This window comes from Schistocerca cancellata, chromosome 5 (assembly GCF_023864275.1).
Source record: "Schistocerca cancellata isolate TAMUIC-IGC-003103 chromosome 5, iqSchCanc2.1, whole genome shotgun sequence".
Taxonomy (NCBI): Eukaryota; Metazoa; Arthropoda; class Insecta; order Orthoptera; family Acrididae; genus Schistocerca; species Schistocerca cancellata.
Window position 1 is genome coordinate 375,259,868 of NC_064630.1, and position 22,388 is coordinate 375,282,255.

The 22,388-nt window shown below is 38.9% G+C and overlaps 1 protein-coding gene across 3 annotated transcripts in view; it reads right to left on the reverse strand.

Moving 5' to 3' along the window:
* The window catches only part of LOC126188992 (tyrosine-protein kinase Abl), a 469,368-nt gene that overhangs the window by 45,539 nt on the left and 401,441 nt on the right, over positions 1 to 22,388 (reverse strand). For all 3 annotated transcript variants that reach the window (XM_049930790.1, XM_049930788.1, XM_049930789.1), the window contains exons 12-13: positions 11,325 to 11,457; positions 8,407 to 8,549 (exon numbers count right to left, since the gene is read on the reverse strand). In XM_049930790.1, coding sequence (XP_049786747.1) covers positions 8,407 to 8,549; positions 11,325 to 11,457 — 276 coding nt within the window. The remainder of the gene's footprint in view (positions 1 to 8,406; positions 8,550 to 11,324; positions 11,458 to 22,388) is intronic.

Consider the following 22,388-nt stretch of genomic DNA (forward strand, 5'->3'; position numbering starts at 1 on the left):
GAAAGTAGAACGAAAGCTAAACTATTGTTCTTCAGTGTGAAACTTTGAATATGATACCAGAAATGACACAAGTCACAAAGTAGTGAAACAGTTGGAAAAGGCATGTGGTTTGTCCATAACACATTCTTTCAGAAAAAAAAAATACCAAATTGATCTGGTACAGACCAAATGGAACAAAAACATGAAACTGATTACATTTGATCAAACAATAATGAAATCATACAAGATGTGACAATCTTAAATCACATAAGAATGTCAACTGATCACGGACTAGTAAGATCCAAAGTACACAAAGCTAAAAGACTTGGGATCATCAAAAATATAGATTACCACAAGATATTTAACAACTGGGAGCCGGCCGCGGTGGTCTAGCGGTTCTAGGCGCTCAGTCCGGAACCGCGCGACTGCTACGGTCGCAGGTTCGAATCCTGCCTCGGGCATGGATGTGTGTGGTGTCCTTAGGTTAGTTAGGTTTAAGTAGTTCTAAGTTCTAGGGGACTGATGACCACAGATGTTAAGTCCCATAGTGCTCAGAGCCATTTGAACCTTTCAACAACTGGGAGCTTAAATAAAGCAACAAGACCAGCACAAAAAAGAAAGAAAGAAAGAAAGTTACAGCAATATATGCCCAATGGACAATTATTTAACCACAAGCAAAAGAGAAAGACGTGTAACTGTTATAAAGGAGGCAAGAGAAAAGTAAATCTGACATGAAACAAGACAATTATTAAGGAAAAGGTGAGAATTTCAAAGTAGTTATTAAGGAGAGTAAAAATGACAAGACACTCTGAATGATTAAAACCTATTCAGTAATTTGCGCAAGAGTATATGAATACAAGCATTTTTTATATAAAAAACTGAAAAATGTATAAAGAAACATAACAGAAATTTATGCTGGTTGGAGATCACATTTTATCATTCCAGAAAATACGCTGAACTGATTACAAAGAGAAAGTTGGACTAGATTTTCAAGATTTCTTAAAATTACTGTACAGTTCAAAACATAAATCAGAAGCATAAGATACTCAGCAGTGGAAATAATGACTTTTTGCAGTAATATCAGGTGAAGCGTGTAAAGTCATTCAAGATGTGAAGAAAGCAAAGATCCCAGAAGATAATAGTGTCTCCATACAGAAAATAAAAGTTTGAAGAAAATATAACTGTAGAAACTTGCAAAATTATCTGCAAAATGTGTCTGAAAGATAACAATTTTTCAAAATTGGAACGCTTATGGTGGTGCAACTGTTCTTTTTCACAAATTGGGAAAAGACATGGAAAAAAACTATTAACTTATTATCATACTTTCTTTAATGAGCTAGATATTCACTGAAATTATTAGCAAGCATAGAAAAAAACGTTAGACATTTATTTAGAAACAAAAGAAGCTGGTTTCAGTTGCTGGTGCAACTTAATAGACCATTTGAAAATTGTGAAAATAATTATTCAAAAGAGCAATTCGAATGAATTACCACTTTGTCTAACCACCTCCATAGCTGAGATCGCTAATGCACACTCCTAGTACTTGCCTCGGTGGCAACCAGTTTGAATCATGATGAAGAAGGAAATTTTACGCACTAGTACGTGGCCAGTTAGGGGAAGAGAGATGGTGTTATGAAGTTCTTGATCACCAGACCTTGGGCCAATGCCCAGGACTCTAAGAATCTCTACAGTGTCTCATGGAGTAAGATTACTTGATATCTGCTTGTTGTCTGTTTGTCAGATATGGACATTAAGCTTGGTGGTCCTCTTTGTGCTATTCTAGAGGAGTAAGCTTTATGCCTGCACCACGTTTCATTCCCTCTTTCTACTTTCATCATAATACAACACAAATATGGCATCCTATTCTACAGGAGTAAGCTTTATTCCTGAGCCATGTTTCATTCCCTCTTTCTACTTTCATCATAATACAACACAAATATGGCATCATATTGTACACACATCCATTATTATCACCTACATTGAACATATACATTTTGGCCACAACTTTCACATATGATGAGGAAAGAACCCACTGCACCCAGAGAGGGAACTCTTTTACTATTAGACTTTACTATTAGGCTCTACCAAGCAACAGTGCCATTTGGATTTTAAATCAAACAATGCGGCTGGAAGCTCAAGAGAATTTTATCAATACTTACTGCCGCAAAGCCACGCATTCACATAACGCCATTTCATTATATCTATCTCTCTCTCTCTCTCTCTCTCTCTCTCTCTCTCTCTCTCTACCTACCTACCTACCTACCTACCTATTTGTTTGTGATAAACAGACTTTAAGAAAGCCTTTGACTTAGTTCAAAACAAATCTGTACTAACAGACTTTGTAAAACAAAACATTAATTCAAACAATATTAGTACACTAAAGAACCCCTATGTCCATGTTAAAGCTTAGTTTAAACCCCATGGAGATAGTGAGAGTGAAAGAGAAGTCAGGCAAGAAGTTTCTATTAATAACAAAACAGTTTTCTTCCTACACAATGTGCTAGGAGCAAAACTGATCATCACATATATTTAGATGATGAGCATAGTTGAAAATTTTCAAATTCTATTTATTCTGTGGTTGCAAATATGAACAGAACCTATAGCTTCTGATTCCCAGTGTTAACAATCCTTTCCCATACCTAAATCTTTACATAACAAATTCATATGCCAGTCCGTAATATTATTTGACATTTTATATCCTTTTACATTTACTTCTGTCAAGAAATTTTCAAACTGTTTCATTCAGTTCGGTTCCATCTCCAGAATTTCTTTTCACAGTGTTGAACATTTTTACTTAATAATTTTCTCTCTAAGTTGCTCTCATGTGCCTGTTCTCATACGTACCCCTGTAAGGAAAACTACTGTCAATATGTTATTCAGAAGTTAAGTTTTTCACGCCTATTTCTTTCATGATGATGATGAAAAAGCTAATCTAGCCACCTCAGTACACATCCAATCTTCCTTATTTTATTCTTGTGATTCTTACGCAAGATATATGATGGAAGCATTGTAGCTGTTGCCCAGTCTTCCACAAAAATGGGTTCTCAGAATTTGTCCAACATGGTTTCAAAAGAACAATGTTGTATTCTTCCAAAGTTCCCCAAGCATCTCTGTTACGCTTTTGAATATGCAGTTCTTACTTGCTAAAATCTTGGCAGCAAATCTTAATTCCAGAGCTGTCTGCTGACATTCTTACTTTATAAAGATTCTCAATGCAGGAGCAGTTCTATACAGATGGTCATAGCAAAATCTTGCATGTGGTTTCATTTACAGATTCACTGGAATTTCCAGGGATACTCCAGTAAATCTACATCTCACATTTGCCTCCCCTACTCTTCATCCCATCCATGTTCATCCATTTCTAAATGCCCTTAACAATTCCCCAAAATATTCACACTATGTGATAGGCTCCTAAGCTTTACCACCAATTTTTTTCATCAGATGCTACCCCCTCATTTCTCTTTCTCTCTGTCAAAGGCGTCCTGCATTCCCGATCGCCATCCACTTATGATACTTTTCTATCTGCTGAACATTTGCCATCCAATATAGAAATTGTCTTTGAGCCTATCACTTCTTTGTATCTTATCTTAGGCTAGTTGTGTGACAGATCACTTTACAAACAGTGTTACAGGATAATGTCCATTACAAGTAGATATTTGAAATTACTATGGGTGATAAGAAGCAAACAGTGATAAATCCACCTCCAGCAGGATTAAAAACTCATTGTTAGTACAGACTCTTTTACAACCAGAAATGTCATTAATGTAGATTGTGAGAAGTTAATTAGGCTAGTTTGTGCTGAAATCACACCTGTGGAACATGAAAGACATTCAGTATCATTCTCGTGATGTTTAGTGAAAACTATGGATGAAATTACAGAGGAAGTGGCTGTCAGCAATTGTAAGTATATAGTCACTTTTTTAGTGTACATATGTCATCTTAATAGTTCAGAAGAGTTTTGGAGTAATTACTTGACTAATGAAATACATTAACACACATGCAAATACTGACTTATCTGGTTCATGTTCACAAAAATATGCTGCAAATTTGCCTCTGATCATATACGCAGTAGTGGCATTTATGTTTTCACCAAGCAAAGTAATTCTGATGTTAGCTTCCCTATGTTCAGTTTGTGATTGTTGTTCTAATGATGCAGCATATCTTTCACCTTCTTTATTGATGACACTACAACAAGCACATACATTTCACAACTGTATCAGTCAAATCAGGATTGACCTCAGTACATGTTTGAGGCACTTGGCACTTGCTGGTCGCAATACCAAAGACACACTCAATAATGTGCCTTGTCTTTGAAAGTTGTTTACTACATATTATTTTGATGGTCCAAGTTGTGTGGGAAATGGCCTCATTAGATATGTTTTCAGCGATATGCTTCATATCCCCAAAAGAACATGCAGTGACATAACTGACTCTGAAACTAGCATTTGTGCAAATCTCTGCACACATCGGGTAATAATCCCAGAACTTCTCAGAACTGCTCTCAAAATCCTTGTGAAGTGATGGAATTCTCCCATAGCTTTCCTTTTAACTAGTATTGGATTCACCCCACACTTACATTTTCTTTTAACTATTTCCACCTGACATCTCATCAGGTATGGAGTGCCCAAACAGTAAGTCCTATCCACAACAATAATTCAACTGCCTCACTGTAACGATTTCATCATCTGCTTACAAACCCAAGTCACAAAATGACAGTCACGTGAAATCTCTTACAGTGGATGATCACAGTCACTCATAGTCATACAACTCAGGTCACCTGTATTTGCTAGCTGTCGTGACCAGCCGGCAGTGTCGCATGACATTTACTGCTTTTCTGAAAACTAGAGGAACAGAATCTACCAGTTAATGTGCATTTACTATTTACTAGGTTAATTTTTCTGTACCCGAGTCCATTTTTCAACAGAACATCTTTTCCTCCAGGGACATCATTATTTTCAAATTAAGAATAGCTTTACAACAGGCAGACATCATGAAATTTACTTGCAATTGCAGGATGTTTCCGATATTAGCTGCATTAGGTATGAAGATATTATCTATTGCAGACTCTTGAAAATTTGTACTTCATAGAGTATCAGTAGTAATGTGTTTAGGCTTTGACAACAAATAAGTGGCAATTATGTAATGGAAAGTTCTGGTAGAACATTAATAATTTAGGTGTACGGATAATGACTCAGCAAACAGAGAAGGTGGTGAGTTATTGACAGGCACATAAACGACATCAAATCTTTGGTACCTTTTGGATGAATCCTTTTTCAAGCTATCCCATGCATGCGCACAGTGTGTGTGTGTGTGTGTGTGTGTGTGTGTGTGTGTGTGTGTGTGTGTGTGTGTTCTGTGAGTTGTTAACTCGTATTGAGTAGACGTTTACTAAATGTCTATCAGTTCATTCAAACACAGAAGTTTTCCTATCTTACTTGATGAACTTTCTTCCCCTAGTGAGTGCTGCCACTATAATAGCATTGTGGTTGATGATCTTGACTTTCTAGTAATAACCAAAAAGATAAGATCTCTCTGTAGCCGATACATCTAAACCATCTCTCTAGAAAATGGGCTGTTGGACTAGTTGGTCACAACAGCTTTTTCTTAATGCATCCATTATAACTAGGTTAATTAAATTCTGCCTCTATTAGTACTGTATGGTTGAGGTATTTCTGTGATGTCAGGTTCTGGGTATATTTGAATGACTATCATTGATTTGTCTCATCTGGCAGCTGATAAAAACATCCTCTTGTCAATCCAAGTACACAAACTATGGTAATTATCCATCATCTCTCAAGCATGTGTCTGGAAACCCAGAATAGTATTATTTCTTCTTCTGATATTTCAGCTGATAACCTTATCCACCCTCAAGGTGAGTCGCTAACAGAATGCAAACCACCTGACACAATACTTTGGAGTCTATTCATATGCATCACAGGTAACAGAGTAAGCAACAAGAATAAAACTATGCACCTAAGGGTACAATATAGGAAATGCAAGGTCAGCTTCTCCACAGTGCTCACGATTTATGTGGTTGATTGTTAAAATGGAGGGCATGTGTTAGAATGCCATACAGAGAAGACACAGAACACCTATGTGGAATGAGTGGTTTCCTTAATTTGTTGAGCTGGAAACCATTATCTCAGTTGAGCAGGTTGTCTGCTAATTTTAATTCCACAGCTTCCTTGACCACTGAATATCAACAGTATAAGGCTGTGACCAGTATCTTGACTTTCCTGTAATCCATGCAATGACCAATGAAAATTAGCAGACCACTTACTGAACCAAGAGAGGGACTTAAGTTCAACAAATCATGAAACATGTTCCGAACTGCACGAAAATGTGCTATGAGTGGTATGAGCCATTCACATGCAAAACCATGCATCTTACCATGAGAAACATAGAAGGTCTACGACAGGGACTTCGACAACATAAACAAGCAAAATATCCATATGATAGGAACAACAACACACCAAAGATAATAAAATATTACCAACCTCTTGATGTGTATTTCTTTACGCAATGAAAGCTGTATGTGAGGATTACTGCAGATTTTGTAAGACTAAAATGTCAAAAAAATAGTTTCATGATCAGATTTCACTCTGTGCTATACAATCAACTTTCCCGACCAAAGTACAAGCATATCATACAATATGAATGGCGAAAAACGGAGTTAGGGCATTGACATACCAATATCATTTGAAAATTGACATACCAATATCATTTGAAAAACTAATTAGTGTGACATTTGATATCAGAGTGCTTGAATTCGAAAGTGATATCAAATGTGAAAGAGTGGTTTTACTCAGGTGTGTATTGTGGTGCTCCATATTGCTTTTACCACTTCCATAAAAAAAACCTCCTGCACTTCCAAGATTGAATAGCTGTCCAACATTAAGAGGTAAGTAGAAAATGTTTGTTATTAAGATGGAATAATTATTTTAAGCAGAGGGGAAGATAGTGGTAAGTTACAACATTGAAACACTTGTGTGTTTCGTTATGTCTGTATTTTGTTTATTCGTGTTACCAAAGTTCCTCTCTCAGACCTTGAATGGGTGACCATTCCAATGTCTCTTGTGAAACAAACAATGGAATGTCACGATGGGAAAGGTTAGATTGCTACCCATCACATACATGAGGTATCAAGTTGCAGACAGGCACAATGAGAGAGACTGCTACAATTTTTAGCTTTCAGACAAAGTCCTCCTTCCAAAGTAGGACAGTAGGACGAACGGACGGACGGACGGACGGACGGACGGGCGGGCGGGCGCGCGCGCACACACACACACAAGAGAGAGAGAGAGAGAGAGAGAGAGAGAGAGAGAGAGAGAGAGAGAGAGAAAGCTTCAATATTTTAGCAGTCATTTTCATTGTGTATGTCTGTGACTCAATGTCTCCTCTGTGTGGTGAGTAGCAATCCACACTTTCCAAATGTCTCTCATGGTAAGACAATGTTGTGTGCGAATGATTCATACCACTGTTTTTGGGTTGAGTAATTTATATTCTAAGCACATTTTATGCAGTTCTGAGTGTTGGAGGTAGGCACTTTCCTTGTCAGAGCCTTTGCTGTCTGGCATTCCAACATGTGCCATCCATTTTAATAATAAGTCACATAATTTGCAAGTACTATGGAGACACTGACTCTGCATTTGATATGTTTTACTCTTAGATGCATAGTTTTAGCTATGCCTCATGCTCTTGTTTCTAACTGTATCCTCTCTTATGCATCCATATTTATTCCACAGTATTGTGTCAACTAGTTTAAATTCTGTCAGCAGCTCACCTTGAAGAAGGATGTATGGACATCAGCTGAAATATCAGAAGAAGAAATAATACTATATCATATGCAGTTTCAAAGGATGGCGGAATATTCTACCCATCCTGAAAAATGCTAGAAACATATGGTAATTATAGTCTATATGAGTTTGCCGTTGATTAATTTTAGACCTCTATGCACCCAGTGTTCCTAATTGTCGCAATAAATCCTGCTCCTTCTGGGGAGTCTCTTGTATCTTTCTGATGTGCACCTATTGAAGATTTCTTTACTTTCAAATTTATGTTTGAATCCACTATCAGTTCCTAATATTATATACTTTAACATATTAGCTTTCTTTCTGTTGTCTTTATAAAAACTACCTTCATGATGACAGACACGTACTCTATGACACGAAAAATGAAAATTATATAACTTCAAAATAATTTGGCAGGTAAGCATACTAAATACGATATGTCTAATTCAATTTAAGTTGAAGTTTCTTCGAACAGACAGCTCAAAATATTAAGTCTGAACAACTTTCACTCAGAGCAACAATATACTTCATTCAGATGCAGCTACAAATATAAAAATGCAGAAGATATAAAAAAATGCAGGCACACTCAAAGCAGCACGTCCACTGCAGGCAGGCAGAAAGTTTGCAGAATGGATACCTTCAAATATCTTATCAATACCATTTAAATCAGAGGTTGTCTCGTCTTGCTGATCTGGAGGCTGCAATGGGTCATGGTCAACATAGGTGCTGTCACGGAAGGAACTGCAAGAAGAGAGCAGACTACGAGGGGTCAATGCAAGCCTGTAAATATAAACTCTCTTAATACATTAATAATCAATAAATACTTACATAATAATGTTATCAATGACATATTAGAACAAGTTTTTAAAGTAGATCTTCAGTACTAAAACCAATTATATTTGTCTATTATGTTTAGTTGCTTAACAATTAATGACTATTGTAAGATAAAACAGAATTCATAATTTATAACAGAAATGCATAAACAAAAATATTTTTCTTTAGATGTCTTCCTTATGCCATTTCTTAAAACGATACAAGACTAAAAGTTGTATGAATTGCAAACAAAAGTTTCATTTTACAGCACACACAAATAGATAAAATGGTATATTTTGCAATCAAAAAAGACCAGTACAGAAATATTCTGACAGGATGTAGACTGTTAATTTTGACAAGTTCTTTTGTAAGAAACTATAAGCCAGGTAAGAGAGAGAAAAAGATGTATGAGAGATACCACGAAGAAGACGAAATTTAAGTAGGCAGTGTAAAAAGTGCCACACAAGATAATGCTGCAGTACTGGAGTATCCGTCTGCCATGAATTCAACATTTAGCATTGACTTTTTATAATACTGCTTGTATCGTGTTGGCCATTATGCCACTGTAGTATTCATTAAGAGTGGCAAGGGACACGCACCAGGCGTTACATGACAAGCGAAAGCAATAGTGTTCCATTCACATACATAATTTAGGAGTCGACAGGGCCACTTAAAGGAGAAAGAAAACTTGCTAGCTTTCAGAACAAATTCTTTATCAAGTTAGAGCAAAAAAATATGCACATACACGCACACATACACACTATTCCATGCTCATGCACATCCTGGTTCATCTCTGTGCAACTCCCACTCCCAGCCCTTGCCACAGCGGTAATATCCCTGTAGAAGACCCACCCAGCAATTCCTACTATCGCTCCAGATCTGGGCCAACTCTAAAACCAGCCATGTCATATACCAACTCTGCTGCAATCACTGTACAGATTTTTATGTCCGTATGACAACCAATCAGGTGTCCATCTCAATGAATGAACACTGCCAAATCGTGGCCAAGAACAAAGTTGACTACCCAATGGCACAACCTGCAGCTGAGCACAAGACACTCAAATTCAATGGTTGCTTTACAATGTGGCCCATCTGTATCCTTTCTTCCATCACCACTTTTCTGAGCTACGAACATGGAAGTTATCCCACAACATGTCCTTCACTCCTGCAACCCTCCTGGCCTCAGTCTCCACTAACCCACAGTCTCCACTCCTTCAGCCAGTATCTTCCCCTTTCTTTATCTGGTCAACTCCTCCCACTTCACACGTCATGTCACCTTCATTGTGCACCATACCTCAACAGGTCTACTATCCGTTCGTAACATGCCTAGCCTTTGCATCTACCACCCTTTCCTTTCTCAATCCTAACCAGTCAACTTGCTGCCTCCCTCCAAGTTACTAACTACCCATTCCCAACCCTTCTCCCTGCCTCTCTCCCCCTTCTCTCCCCCTATACCCACCCCACCCTAGCCCCACCAGCTGAAGTGCAACCTAGGCATTGTGTGTCCAGCCAGTGCAATAATGTAGGGTGTAGAGTCACAGGTGTGTGTGTGTGTGTGTGTGTGTGTGTGTGCGCGTGTGTGTGTGTGTGTGCGCGCGCGCGCGCGCGCGTGTGGGCGTGCGCCTCGCCTGCATGGATGTGCGCACCTTTGTGGCCAAGTACTTATTCTTTTGTGTGTGCTTGCCAATGACTCAATGCTTCTGATATTCTGTGAATGGTCTCCTTTACTTCTAAATTATTTACATTCTGCCAGAACTTTTCTAATTCATTTATATAAAATTTTGAGAGAGAATCCTGAATAGAAACACTGTATATGACAGCAAACTGGTGATGCAGTTAAGTGTACTCCCCCCCCCCCCTTTCCCACCCCACCCTTCTCTCTCTCTCTCTCTCTCCCTAAAACTTATTACACCTGCATTTTCATGTCCACACCACTCTAATTCATCTCAGGAGTTACAAAGCCATACTACTCCTTAATTCTGACAAATAAATGAACTTAAATACTCCCAGAGGTTTTTCTAAATCATCTCATAGTGCATACCACTCTTGATAAATGAACTCTACTTCTATAAGCTTACGATTCAACCGTTATTTTGTGTTTATTCTGTTAACTTAGTTACTTCCATTTACATTACCGATACATACTAGATTACTAGTATCATTTATCATTTTATCGTCTACCACTGAAAAATTGTTTTAGAAAGAATTAAAATGTTTCGACAAGTAAAGGTGATGAGCCACCTGCTTCTAATTCTAATTATGTTACTTTATAATAAGATTTATATGAGGAATGGCTATATTCTCTTCAAAATTATTATACTTCCATCAAAAGAAGATAAAAACTTGGGTAGCTATAGAGTGACAGCAGACAAAGAAGTATAAGAATTGACAAGTGCAAGCGTTTGAAGGCAGAGAACCTTCAATATGGTAAACCAGGTGAAAAATCTGGATAAATGGGATTACAATCTAAGTAAGTTTAAGAGAGACCCATCAGAACCTAGGATCTAATGAGACACAGCTATATACCCTATCATTTTTCTTTGTATCCATTTGTAATATTACATAGAAAGAAGGGCGATTTACTGTCCTTGTTTGATTATCATTTTAAAATTTTGTTCTACAGCTCTAACAGTATGAGTTAAAACAAATATCTACATTTAATCCTGATAAATGAAAATTAATATTCACAAATGGCTATTGGCAGCGTGGCAGCCAAACTTTTTAAACAGTATGGATAGATACCTGGTACGTTTTGGTGGTGCAGGAGCCTGTTTGCCTTTACGATTGGTCGGCCTCCTAAGCTGCACAAGATTGCTTTTGCTGCTAGCATGTACAGGACCACTTGAAAATGTGCTCAACTTGCTTACTGCTCCATCTGAAATTAGAACAATGATGATGTCAAACACTATACACAGTAACACTCATGCAGTTTAATGTCAACTGGCAATGATTCATACATTTGGACACAAATGACTTTTATTACGGAGTGTGGATGCAATTTTACACCCTAGAACAGACAGAACAACATATTTCAAACTGTGAGTCAGTCTCTTCTAATAACTGCTGCCTTCTGTGGTGCTACAAAACACCACCATATAAAACAGAGCAATCTATAAGTAATTCCTGTAATTAACAATGAGAGTACAAAAGGAAGAGCTATAACTGGCTAATAGCATATATAACATAAGTAGCCTGTAGGGCCTGCATCTGCTTGTAAATGTGTAATTTCTATTTCTCTGCATCCTTGGGCGATCTCCTACCCATTTTGTTCACCAGCTGACATCGGTTCACCACATGGCCTTCTACATAGGGATCACTAGCACCAAAATGACAACATATGACTGGATGGACACGACAACCTGTCCACCTTAAGCCGCATTTACATTTAGTTTAAAAAGATTTTTCTGTTCACAACAATGTTTCTGCAAAATTGTTCCACAAAAGTCAGCACCATGTTGGCAACAATGTTCACTGTTTGTAGTCCTGTCTACATTAGCGACAAAAATTTCTGCATATGTATTCACATCATCTACTATGCTGAAATGGCAGCAAATGTTTCATGTCGTGTATTTGCATCAAGAGCTGTGTTATAATAAGTGAGGAGGAAGAATTAATGATCTGTGGTGCTGTGCAGATAATACTCTATGAAATATGCAGACGAAGAATAATATTTACTAATGGTCAGTGGAATGAGACCACTTAGCAGCTTCAAACAAAAATTACACACAATTTCAAATTTTTAGAAAACTTTTTCTCCCTGACATGATGAAGGGAAAAATGTTTTTACTTACCAAATTTTCACTGTTAATGCAATAAAACTTCAGCATCAGGCATGACATTTTAATTAATTGCTTCTTTACTACTGACACTATTCACAAAACTGTCTGCAGACAGTATCCACATATCACACTGAATGTATCTGCACAACAGCATATCAATGTGTGATATATGGTTTAGAAGATATTACTTCATAGAGATTTAGATGCAGGAAAAATTGCTTTGGATTAAAATAGGACACAATTTACCTAACTATATTGATCCATTGTTTCATAATGGCAGCACTTAGTGATTTTCGATGAACTTTAAAGTAGGATTTCAAACTTTTCCCGAACTTGTTCTTGCTTATACATAAATGTCAAATACGTAACATATTAACTCACTTGTAAAGTATTCTTGCTTACACATTAATGTCAAATATGTAATGTATTCCCCCGCCCCCCCCCCCCCCCCCCCCCCCCCACACACACACACGTGAACCATGGACCTTGCTGTTGGTGGAGAGGCTTGCGTGCCTCAGCGATACAGATAGCCTTACCATAGGTGCAACCACAATGGAGGGGTATCTGTTGAGAGGCCAGACAAACGCGTGGTTCCTGAAGAGGGGCAGCAGCATTTTCATTAGTTGCAGGGGCAACAGTCTGGATGATTGACTGATCTGGCCTTGTAACACTAACCAAAACGGCCTTGCTATGCTGGTACTGCGAACGGCTGAAAGCAAGGGGAAACTACAGCTGTAATTTTTCCCGAGGGCATGCAGCTTTACTGTATGGTTAAATGATGATGGCGACCTCCTGGGCAAAATATTCCGGAGGTAATATAGTCCCCCATTCAGATCTCCAGGCAGGGACTACTCAAGAGGACACCGTTATCAGGAGAAAGAAAACTGGCGTTCTATGGATCGGAGCGTGGAATGTCAGATCCCTTAATCGGGCAGGTAGGTTAGAAAATTTAAAAAGGGAAATGTATAGGTTAAAGTTAGATATAGTGGGAATTAGTGAAGTTCGGTGGCAGGAGGAACAAGACTTTTGGTGAGGCGAATACAGGATTATAAATACAAAATCAAATAGGGATAATGCAAGAGTAGGTTTAATAATGAATAAAAAAAATAGGAGTGCGGGTAAGCTACTACAAACAGCACAGTGAACGCATTATTGTGGCCAAGATAGACACGAAGCCCACGCCTACTACAGTAGTACAAGTTTATATGCCAACTAGTTCTGCAGATGACGAAGAAATTGAAGAAATGTATGATGAAATAAAAGAAATTATTCAGATAGTGAAGGGAGACGAAAATTTAATAGTCATGGGTGACTGGAATTCGGTAGTAGGAAAGAGGAGAGAAGGAAACATAGTAGGTGAATATGGATTGGGGCTAAGAAATGAAAGAGGAAGCCGCCTGGTAGAATTTTGCACAGAACACAACTTAATCGTAGCTAACACTTGGTTCAAGAATCATGAAAGAAGGCTGGATACATGGAGGAAGCCTGGAGAAACTGACAGGTTTCAGATAGATTATATAATGGTAGGACAGAGATTTACAAACCAGGTTTTAAACTGTAAGACATTTCCAGGGGCAGATGTGAACTGTCGATTAAAACTGAAGAAACTGCAAAAAGGTGGGGATTTAAGGAGATGGGACCTGGATAAACTGACTAAACCAGAGGTTGTACAGAGCTTCAGGGAGAGCACAAGGGAACAATTGACAAGAATGGGGGAAAGAAATACAGTAGAAGAAGAATGGGTAGCTTTGTGGGATGAAGTGGTGAAGGCAGCAGAGGATCAAGTAGGTAAAAAGACGAGGGCTGGTAGAAATCCTTGGGTAACAGAAGAAATATTGAATTTAATTAATGAAAGGAGAAAATATAAAAATGCAGTAAATGAAGCAGGCAAAAAGGAATACAAATGTCTCAAAAATGAGATCGACAGGAAGTGCAAAATGGCTAAGCAGGGATGGCTAGAGGACAAAGGATGTAGAGGCTTATCTCACTTGGGGTTACAGGAAAATTAAAGAGACCTTTGGAGAAAAGAGAACCACTTGCAAGAATATCAAGAGCTCAGATGGAATCCCAGTTCTAAGCAAAGAAGGGAAAGCAGAAAGGTGGAAGGAGTATATAGAGGGTCTATACAAGGGCTTGAGGACAATATTATGGAAATGGAAGAGGATGTAGCTGAAGATGAAATGGGAGATATGATACTGCGTTAACGAGTTTGACAGAGAATTGAAAGACCTGAGTCATTACAAGACCCTGGGAGTAGACAACTTTCCATTACAACTACTGACAGCCTTGGGAGAGCCAGTCCTGACAAAACTCTACCATCTGGTGAGCAAGATGTATGAGACAGACGAAAATCCCTCAGACTTCAAGAAGAATATAATAATTTCAATCCCAAAGAAAGCACGTGTTGACAGATGTGAAAATTATCGAACAATCAGTTTAATAAGCCATAGCTGCAAAATACTAACGCGATTTCTTTACAGACGAATGGAAAAACTAGTAGAAGCTGACCTAGTGGACGATCAGTTTGGATTCCGTAGAAATATTGGAACACGTGAGGCAATACTGACCCTACGACTTATCTTAGAAGCTAAATTAAGGAAAGGCAAACCTACATTTCTAGCATTTGTAGACTTAGAGAAAGCTTTTGACAATGTTGACTGGAATACTCTCTTTCAAATTCTAAAGGTGGCAGGGGTAAAATACAGGGAGCAAAAGGCTATTTACAATTTGTACAGAAAGCAGATGGCAGTTATAAGAATCGAGGGGCATGAAAGGGAAGCAGTGGTTGGGAAGGGAGTGAGACAGGGTTGTAGCCTCTCCCCGATGTTATTCAATCTGTATATTGAGCAAGCAGTAAAGGAAACAAAAGAAAAACTCGGAGTAGGTATTAAAATCCATGGAGAAGAAATAAAAACTTTGAGGTTTGCCGATGACATTGTAATTCTGTCAGAGACAGCAAAGGACTTGGAAGAGTAGTTGAACGGAATGGACAGTGTCTTGAATGGAGGATATAAGATGAACATCAACAAAAGCAAAACGAGGATAATGGAATGTAGTCGAATTGAGTCGGGTGATGCTGAGGGAATTAGATTAGGAAATGAGACACTTAAAGTAGTAAAGGAGTTTTGCAAACTAACTGATGATGGTCGAAGTAGAGAGGATATAAAATGTAGACTGGTAATGGGAAGGAAAGCGTTTCTGAAGAAGAGAAATTTGTTAACATCGAGTATAGATTTAAGAGTCAGGAAGTCATTTCTGAAAGTATTTGTATGGAGTGTAGCCATGTATGGAAGTGAAACATGGACGATAAATAGTTCGGACAAGAAGAGAATAGAAGCTTTCGAAATGTGGTGCTACAGAAGAATACTGAATATTAGATGGGTAGATCACATAACTAATGAGGAGGTATTGAATAGGATTGGGGAGAAAAGAAGTTCGTGGCATAACTTGACTAGAAGAAGGGATCGATTGGTAGGACATGTTCTGAGGCATCAAGGGATCACCAATTTAGCACTGGAGGGCAGCGTGGAGGGTAAAAATCATAGAGGGAGACCAAGAGATGAATACACTAAGCAGATTCAAAAGGATGTAGGTTGCAGTAGGTACTGGGAGATGATGAAGCTTTCACAGGATAGAGTAGCATGCAGAGCTTCATCAAACCAGTCTCAGGACTGAAGACCACAACAACAACATGTAATGTATTAACTCATTTGTAAAGTAATCAGATATCTGAAGCTGTCTGACACAGGGAAGTTTGAATCTTTAAAGAACAGAAAGTTTACTAGTACTATAGAGTGGCGAGAATAACATGCTTGTGAGCTGAATTTGGAAGACACTTCTAGTTTTTGTAATTTCACTAAGATGATGCTGTGCAGTTTTGAAATTCTTATGAATATTACAGGATCAGTTGCTTCAAAAACAACACAAAGCTTAGTAAAGCAATTATGTGAAGCAACAACTTGCTGTTACTCTTCTTTTTTTGACAACAAAGTATCAAACACTCCTAACACTGGCCCTCCGCAGTTGATGGCTCATGAATGTGCTAATGTTAATGTCACAACATCGACAACCATGACTGTCTGCACAGTGGCAGAGCACTGCATGGTCCCTTGAATCCCAATACCATCTCCATCATGCCAACGGGAGATCGCGAATCCATCATCTTCTGGGGGAACAACTCCTTCACACGTCTATTGTGGGATGGAGACAAACTGGCGGCAGTTTCATTGCACGCTGGGGAACACTCATGTAGACATCCATGGATCTAGAGCAGCTTGTGCAAGACATGGTGATAGGTACTGTACACTGATTGTAGACCACCTAGACCTCTTCATGACAATCGTGTTTCCCAATAGCAGTGAGATTTTTCAGTAAGATAATGTGCCGTGTCACAAGGCCAGGAATGTGATGGAGTGGTTAGAGAAAGACAATGGCGAGTTCCAACTGATGTGCTGGTCCCACATCTTGCCAGGTCTGAGCCAGGTCAAACACATCTGAGATGTGACTGAAAGTGACATCAGAGCTCATCGCCCCCACACCGGAATTTACGGGAATTAAGTGACTTGTGTGCAGATGTGGTGTCAACTCCCTCCCGCGGCTTACTAAGGCCTCAATGCTTCCATACCACGATGCGTCTCCATTGTTCTCCATGCCAAAGGTGAACATACTGGCTATCAGGTAGGTGGTCGTAACGTTCTGGCTGATCAGTGTAAGTTATCTGCCACCAATATCATTATATCCAAAAAGGAACAGTGGTTCTCTCTGCTGACAATGCAAGTATCATAAAACAGTCAATGGAGAATCTACACCACTTGAAAATGCAAACCAAATTTTCTTGAAAATTAATAACTGCTTCTCTGTAAATGCACTACCACTCAACTTAGACAAAACACAACACATGCAATTCTGTTCTGCACAACAGCTGACCTCACCTTTAGAAATAATGCATCTGAGTAAATCAATAAATAAACAGAATGCTCTCAAATTCTTTGGTGTTTAAATTGAGAACATGGACTGGACGTCAAATCTTACAGATTTTGAGCCCTTCAATTTCTGAATTACAGATAATAGTGCATTTAAGAGATGAAAATGCAAAATCTTCATTTGCTTTTTCTGTTTCATTCATTAGTGTCTTCTTGTTGACCTCAGTCTGAAGACTGGTTTGACGCATCTCTCAATACTAGTCTGTCCTATGTAAGCCTCTTCATCTCTGCATGACGCATCTCTCAATACTAGTCTGTCCTATGTAAGCCTCTTCATCTCTGCATGACAACTACATCCTACATCTGTTTGAACCTGCAACCTTTATTCAAGCCTTTGCCGCCTCTTACCATTTTAGTGCCCCCCCCCCACACACACACACACACACTTCCATTAACAAATTGCTACCTCTGGATCACGGGGTCCTGTGTTCGATTCCTGGCCCAGTTGGGGATTTTCTCTACCCGGGGACTGAGTGTTTGTGTTGTCCTCATCACTTCATCCAGGCAAAATGGAGAGGCTGGAAAATGGTAAGATTGGGAAGATGTACTGGTGCAGATAACCACGCCGTTGAGTTCCCCACAAACCAAAATAATCACCACCACCTAATTCAATTCCTTGATGCCTCATAATGTGTCCTATCACCCAATCCTTTCTTTTAGTCAAGCTGTGCCATTAGTTTAAAATTTCCTCAATTTCATTCACTGCACTCTCAGCTGTTACACGATATACACACCTAATCTTCAGCATGCTCTTATAATACCCCATTCCAAACGCTTCTGTTTTCTTCTTCTCTTAATTTTTTTACTGTTCATGTTTCAATTCCACACAAGGCTACACTCCACACAAATATCTTCAGAAATTGATATTAAATATTAACTTTGGCAGTCATCAGTTATTTTGCTGCTCACATAGCTAAGCTCATGTATGACTTTTAGTGTCTCATTTCCTGATCTAATTTCCTCAGCATTGTTTGATTTATTTTGACTACAATGCATTACAGTTGTTTTGTTTCCGCTAATGTTCATCTTATATCTTCCTTTCAAGACACTGTCCATTTCGTTCAGCTGCTCTTCCAAGTCCTTTTCCGTCTCTGACAGAATTATAATTTCACCTGCAAACCTCAAAGTTTTTATTCCTTCTCCCTGAACTTTAATTCCCTTTCCAAAGTTTCTCCTTGGTTTCCTTTTTACAGTTTACTCAATGTGCAGATTTAATAAAACCAGTGATAGGCTTACAACTATTGCCTATCTTTCATATCCTTTGAGTCTTTTAACTGCAGTTGTTTCCTATACAAGTGTAAATAACTCTTCACACTCTGTATTTTATAGGTGCTCCAACCAGTATTTCGAAGAGTGTAGTCCAGGCAACACTGTCAAAAGCTTTCTCCAAATCTGCAAATGCTATAAACGTAGGTTTGCATTTCTTCAAGCTACATTTTAGAATACATCTTGAGGTCAGTATTGCCTAGTGTGTTTCTGCAAGTGTCCAGAACCCAAACTGATCTTCCCTGAGATCAATTTCTACCTGTTTTTTTCATTTTCCTGTAAATAATGTGTGTCAATATTTTTCATCCTTCCTCAGTATTCACACCTGTCACTGTCTGCTTTCTTTGAAATTGGAATTACTACATTCTCCCTGAAATCTGAGTACATTTTGCTTGTCGCATTTACCTTGCACTTGCCAGGTGAAGTAATTTTGTCATGGCTGCCTCTCCCATGGCTCTCAATAATTCTGAGGGAATGGCATCTACTCCAGGGGCCTTGTCTTCTCTGAGGTCTTTCAGTGCTCTGTCAAATTATTCTTGTAGTACCCTATCTCTTATCTTGTTTTCATCTGCTTTCTTATCTTCTGTCCTGAAGTTTGCTTACCTTATACAGATCCTCTATGTATTTCCTCCACCTTTCAACTTTCCCTTGTTTACTTCATTAATGGCTTGGCATCTGAGCTCTTGATATTCATACAACTCTTTTCTTTTCTCTTTTCTTTTTCTATTTTTGTGGTTACAAGCGTGCTGAAGTCAAAAACTTTCTGGCAGATTAAAATTGCATGCCAGACCGAGACTAAAACTCAGGATCTTTGCCTTTCGTAGGCAAGTGGTCTACCAATTGAGCTACCCGAGCACAACTCACCACCGTCCTCACAATTTTACTTCCCCTAGTACCAAACTTCACAGTTTTCCCGCCAAACCTTCAGGACTAGCACTTCTGGAAGAATCCATGTCTCCACAATAACCTTTCTTCCAGATGTGCTAGTCCTGCAAGTTTCACGGGAGAACTTCTGTGAAGTTTGGAAGGTAGGAGACAAGATACTGGCAGAAGTAAAATTTTGAGAATGGGTTGTGAGTCATGCTTGGGTAACTCGGTAGAGCACTTGCCCGTGAAAGGCAAAGGTCCCGAGTTCGAGTCTCGGTCTGCCACACAGTTTTCATCTGGCAGGAAGTTTTATACCAGCACACACTCCACTGCGGAGTGAAAATTTCATTCCGGATGCTGAAGGCATTTCTTTAAATTCCCAGGGGTAGCACAATACACTTCAGAGTTGATTGATGCACTGTGGAGGAGGACATCAAACAGAATAACCCCTTCACAGTCCACAGAACACCACTGTCATAACTGAGAGTGAGGCTTTGAAATTTTTCTTCAAGAGAGGTGGGGTCATGCCACTCCATGAATTGCCATTTTGTTTGGTTTGAATCATTGAACCCACGTTTCATCGCCTGAGATGACATTCAACAAAAACTGTCATGAGAGGCCTCATAATGCCCAAGCAATTCTGCACAGATGGTCTGTTGTTGCTCTTTATAGTCTCCTGTCAGGTGATGTGATCCTCTGCTGCCTACCCTACTTCATCTTTCAAAGCTACCCATTTGTATTCTGTTTTATTTCTTCCTCCTGTATCAGTTCAATGTTGTGCAATGTTCCCTCTGCAACTCTCAATAACCTCCAATTCAAATTTATTCATGCCCTACCTCCTCAATTTTTTTTTTTTTTTTTTTTTTTTTTTTTTTTTTTTTTTTTTTTTTTGGTGTGTGTGTTTGGAAATTTCTTCAGTTTTAATCTGTTTTTCATAATCAAATAAATTATGGCCAGAGTCCAAATCTGCCCATGGAAATGTCTTCTAGTTCTGAATCTGTTTTCAAAATCTCTGTCTTACCATTATATCATCAATCTGTCCGCCCCAGTAGCTGAGTGGTCAGCGTGACGGATTGCCGTCCTCCGGGCCCGGGTTCGATTCCCGGCTGGGTTGGAGATTTTCTCCGCTCAGGGACTGGGTGTTGTGTTGTGTTCATCATCATTTCATCCCCATCCGGCGTGCAGGTCGCCCAATGTGGCGCCGAATGTAATAAGACCTGCGCCAAGGCGGCCGGACCTGCCCCGCGAGGGGCCTCCCGGCCACTGACGCCAAACGCTCATCATCATCATCATCATCAATCTGAAACCACCTAGTGTCTCCAGGTCTCTTCCACTTATATAACCTTCTTTAATAATACTTAGACCGCGTACTAGCACTGATTAAATTGAGCTCTGTGCAAAATCTGTCATGTCGCTACATCTTTCATTCCTTTCCTCGAGTCTATGTTCTCCCTCTATTTCTCCTTCTCTTTTTTTTCCTACTGCCAAATTTCAGTCACCCACCACAATTTAATTTTTGTCTTCCTTAACTAAATGAGTAGTATTCTTTAAGTAATCATACATTCTTTCATTCTCATCAGTCGCAAAGATAGTTGGCATACAAACCTGTACTACTGAAATGAGTGCTGACTTTATCCTCCTATGATAATGCATTCACTATGCAGTTCATACTGGATTACATGCATTCTATTTTCATATTCAATATTAGATGCATCCTGCACACCCCTATTTGATTTTGTGTTCCTAAATGTGTACTGATTTCAGCACTAACTCCCACTGTATGTAAATTCAACCTATTAATTTCATTTTTAAATTCTCTAACCAAGCTACCAAATTATGGGATCTAACATTCCACACTCCAAACTGTAGAATGGCAGGCAGTTGCATTTTTCCTGATGACTACATCCTCCAGAGTAGTTCCTGCCTGGAGATACGAATGGGACTACTTTATCTCTGGAATATTTCACCCAAGATGATGCCGACATCATTAAGCTGTGCAGTAGAGCTGCATGTCTTGTAGTTTCCTCTTGCTTTCATCACAGCAAGTCCTGTTGGCTAATATTACAATGCCAGATCTGGCAATCACTTAAACTGTTGCACCCCCGCAACTTCTAAAAATGCTGCAGCTGCCCCTCTTCAGGAACCACTAGTTCGCCTGGCCTCTCCACAGCTACCTATCCATTGTTGCTGCACCTAATGTAAGGCTATCTTTATCACTGAGGCTCCCCAGCCACCCCACATCAGCAATGTATAGTGTCTTATGGCATCATACTCTGACGAAACTAGTCACTGAGAAAAAAAATTCTTTATTGCACACGACAATTTGGAGCATGTAATAGTAAGTGTTCACTTCAGTATCTCTCGCAGAAAATTCTTTTAACGCTGGGTATACTGGCAACAGTCTCCCAGTGCATTTACTCCCTCATGAGCAAAAGCATCATTCATTAATATAGCACCAGAAAAAGAAATTACTTTACACTATAGATCATTCAACTGTAGTGTGGCACAAAAAGGAGCGAGTTATTTAGTGAGATAAAGTATCTAACAGAAAATAATGTTAACTTTGAACACATTAACTGAAATAATATCTTCTTGGGGATCCTACTGTTCCACATCAGAGCAAGAGAGTGCAATGATATATGGATCAGTCAAATAACTACACTAACTGCTCCAAAACAATCAGTGATACTATCTTTATGCTCAAGTCTAGTAAACAGTATCATATTACAGAGCCAACAGTCAATGGACTCTCTGACAACGACATTCATCATAATGTTAAGTATTGTATAAAACAAATTAACAAGGCAAGTGTCTGAAGAGGATTGGTAATGGACCAAAATCTAATTGTTTTAAGAAACTCCTCAAGAACATGGACTGAAGCTATAACTCAGTGTTCATGACATGAATGTAAA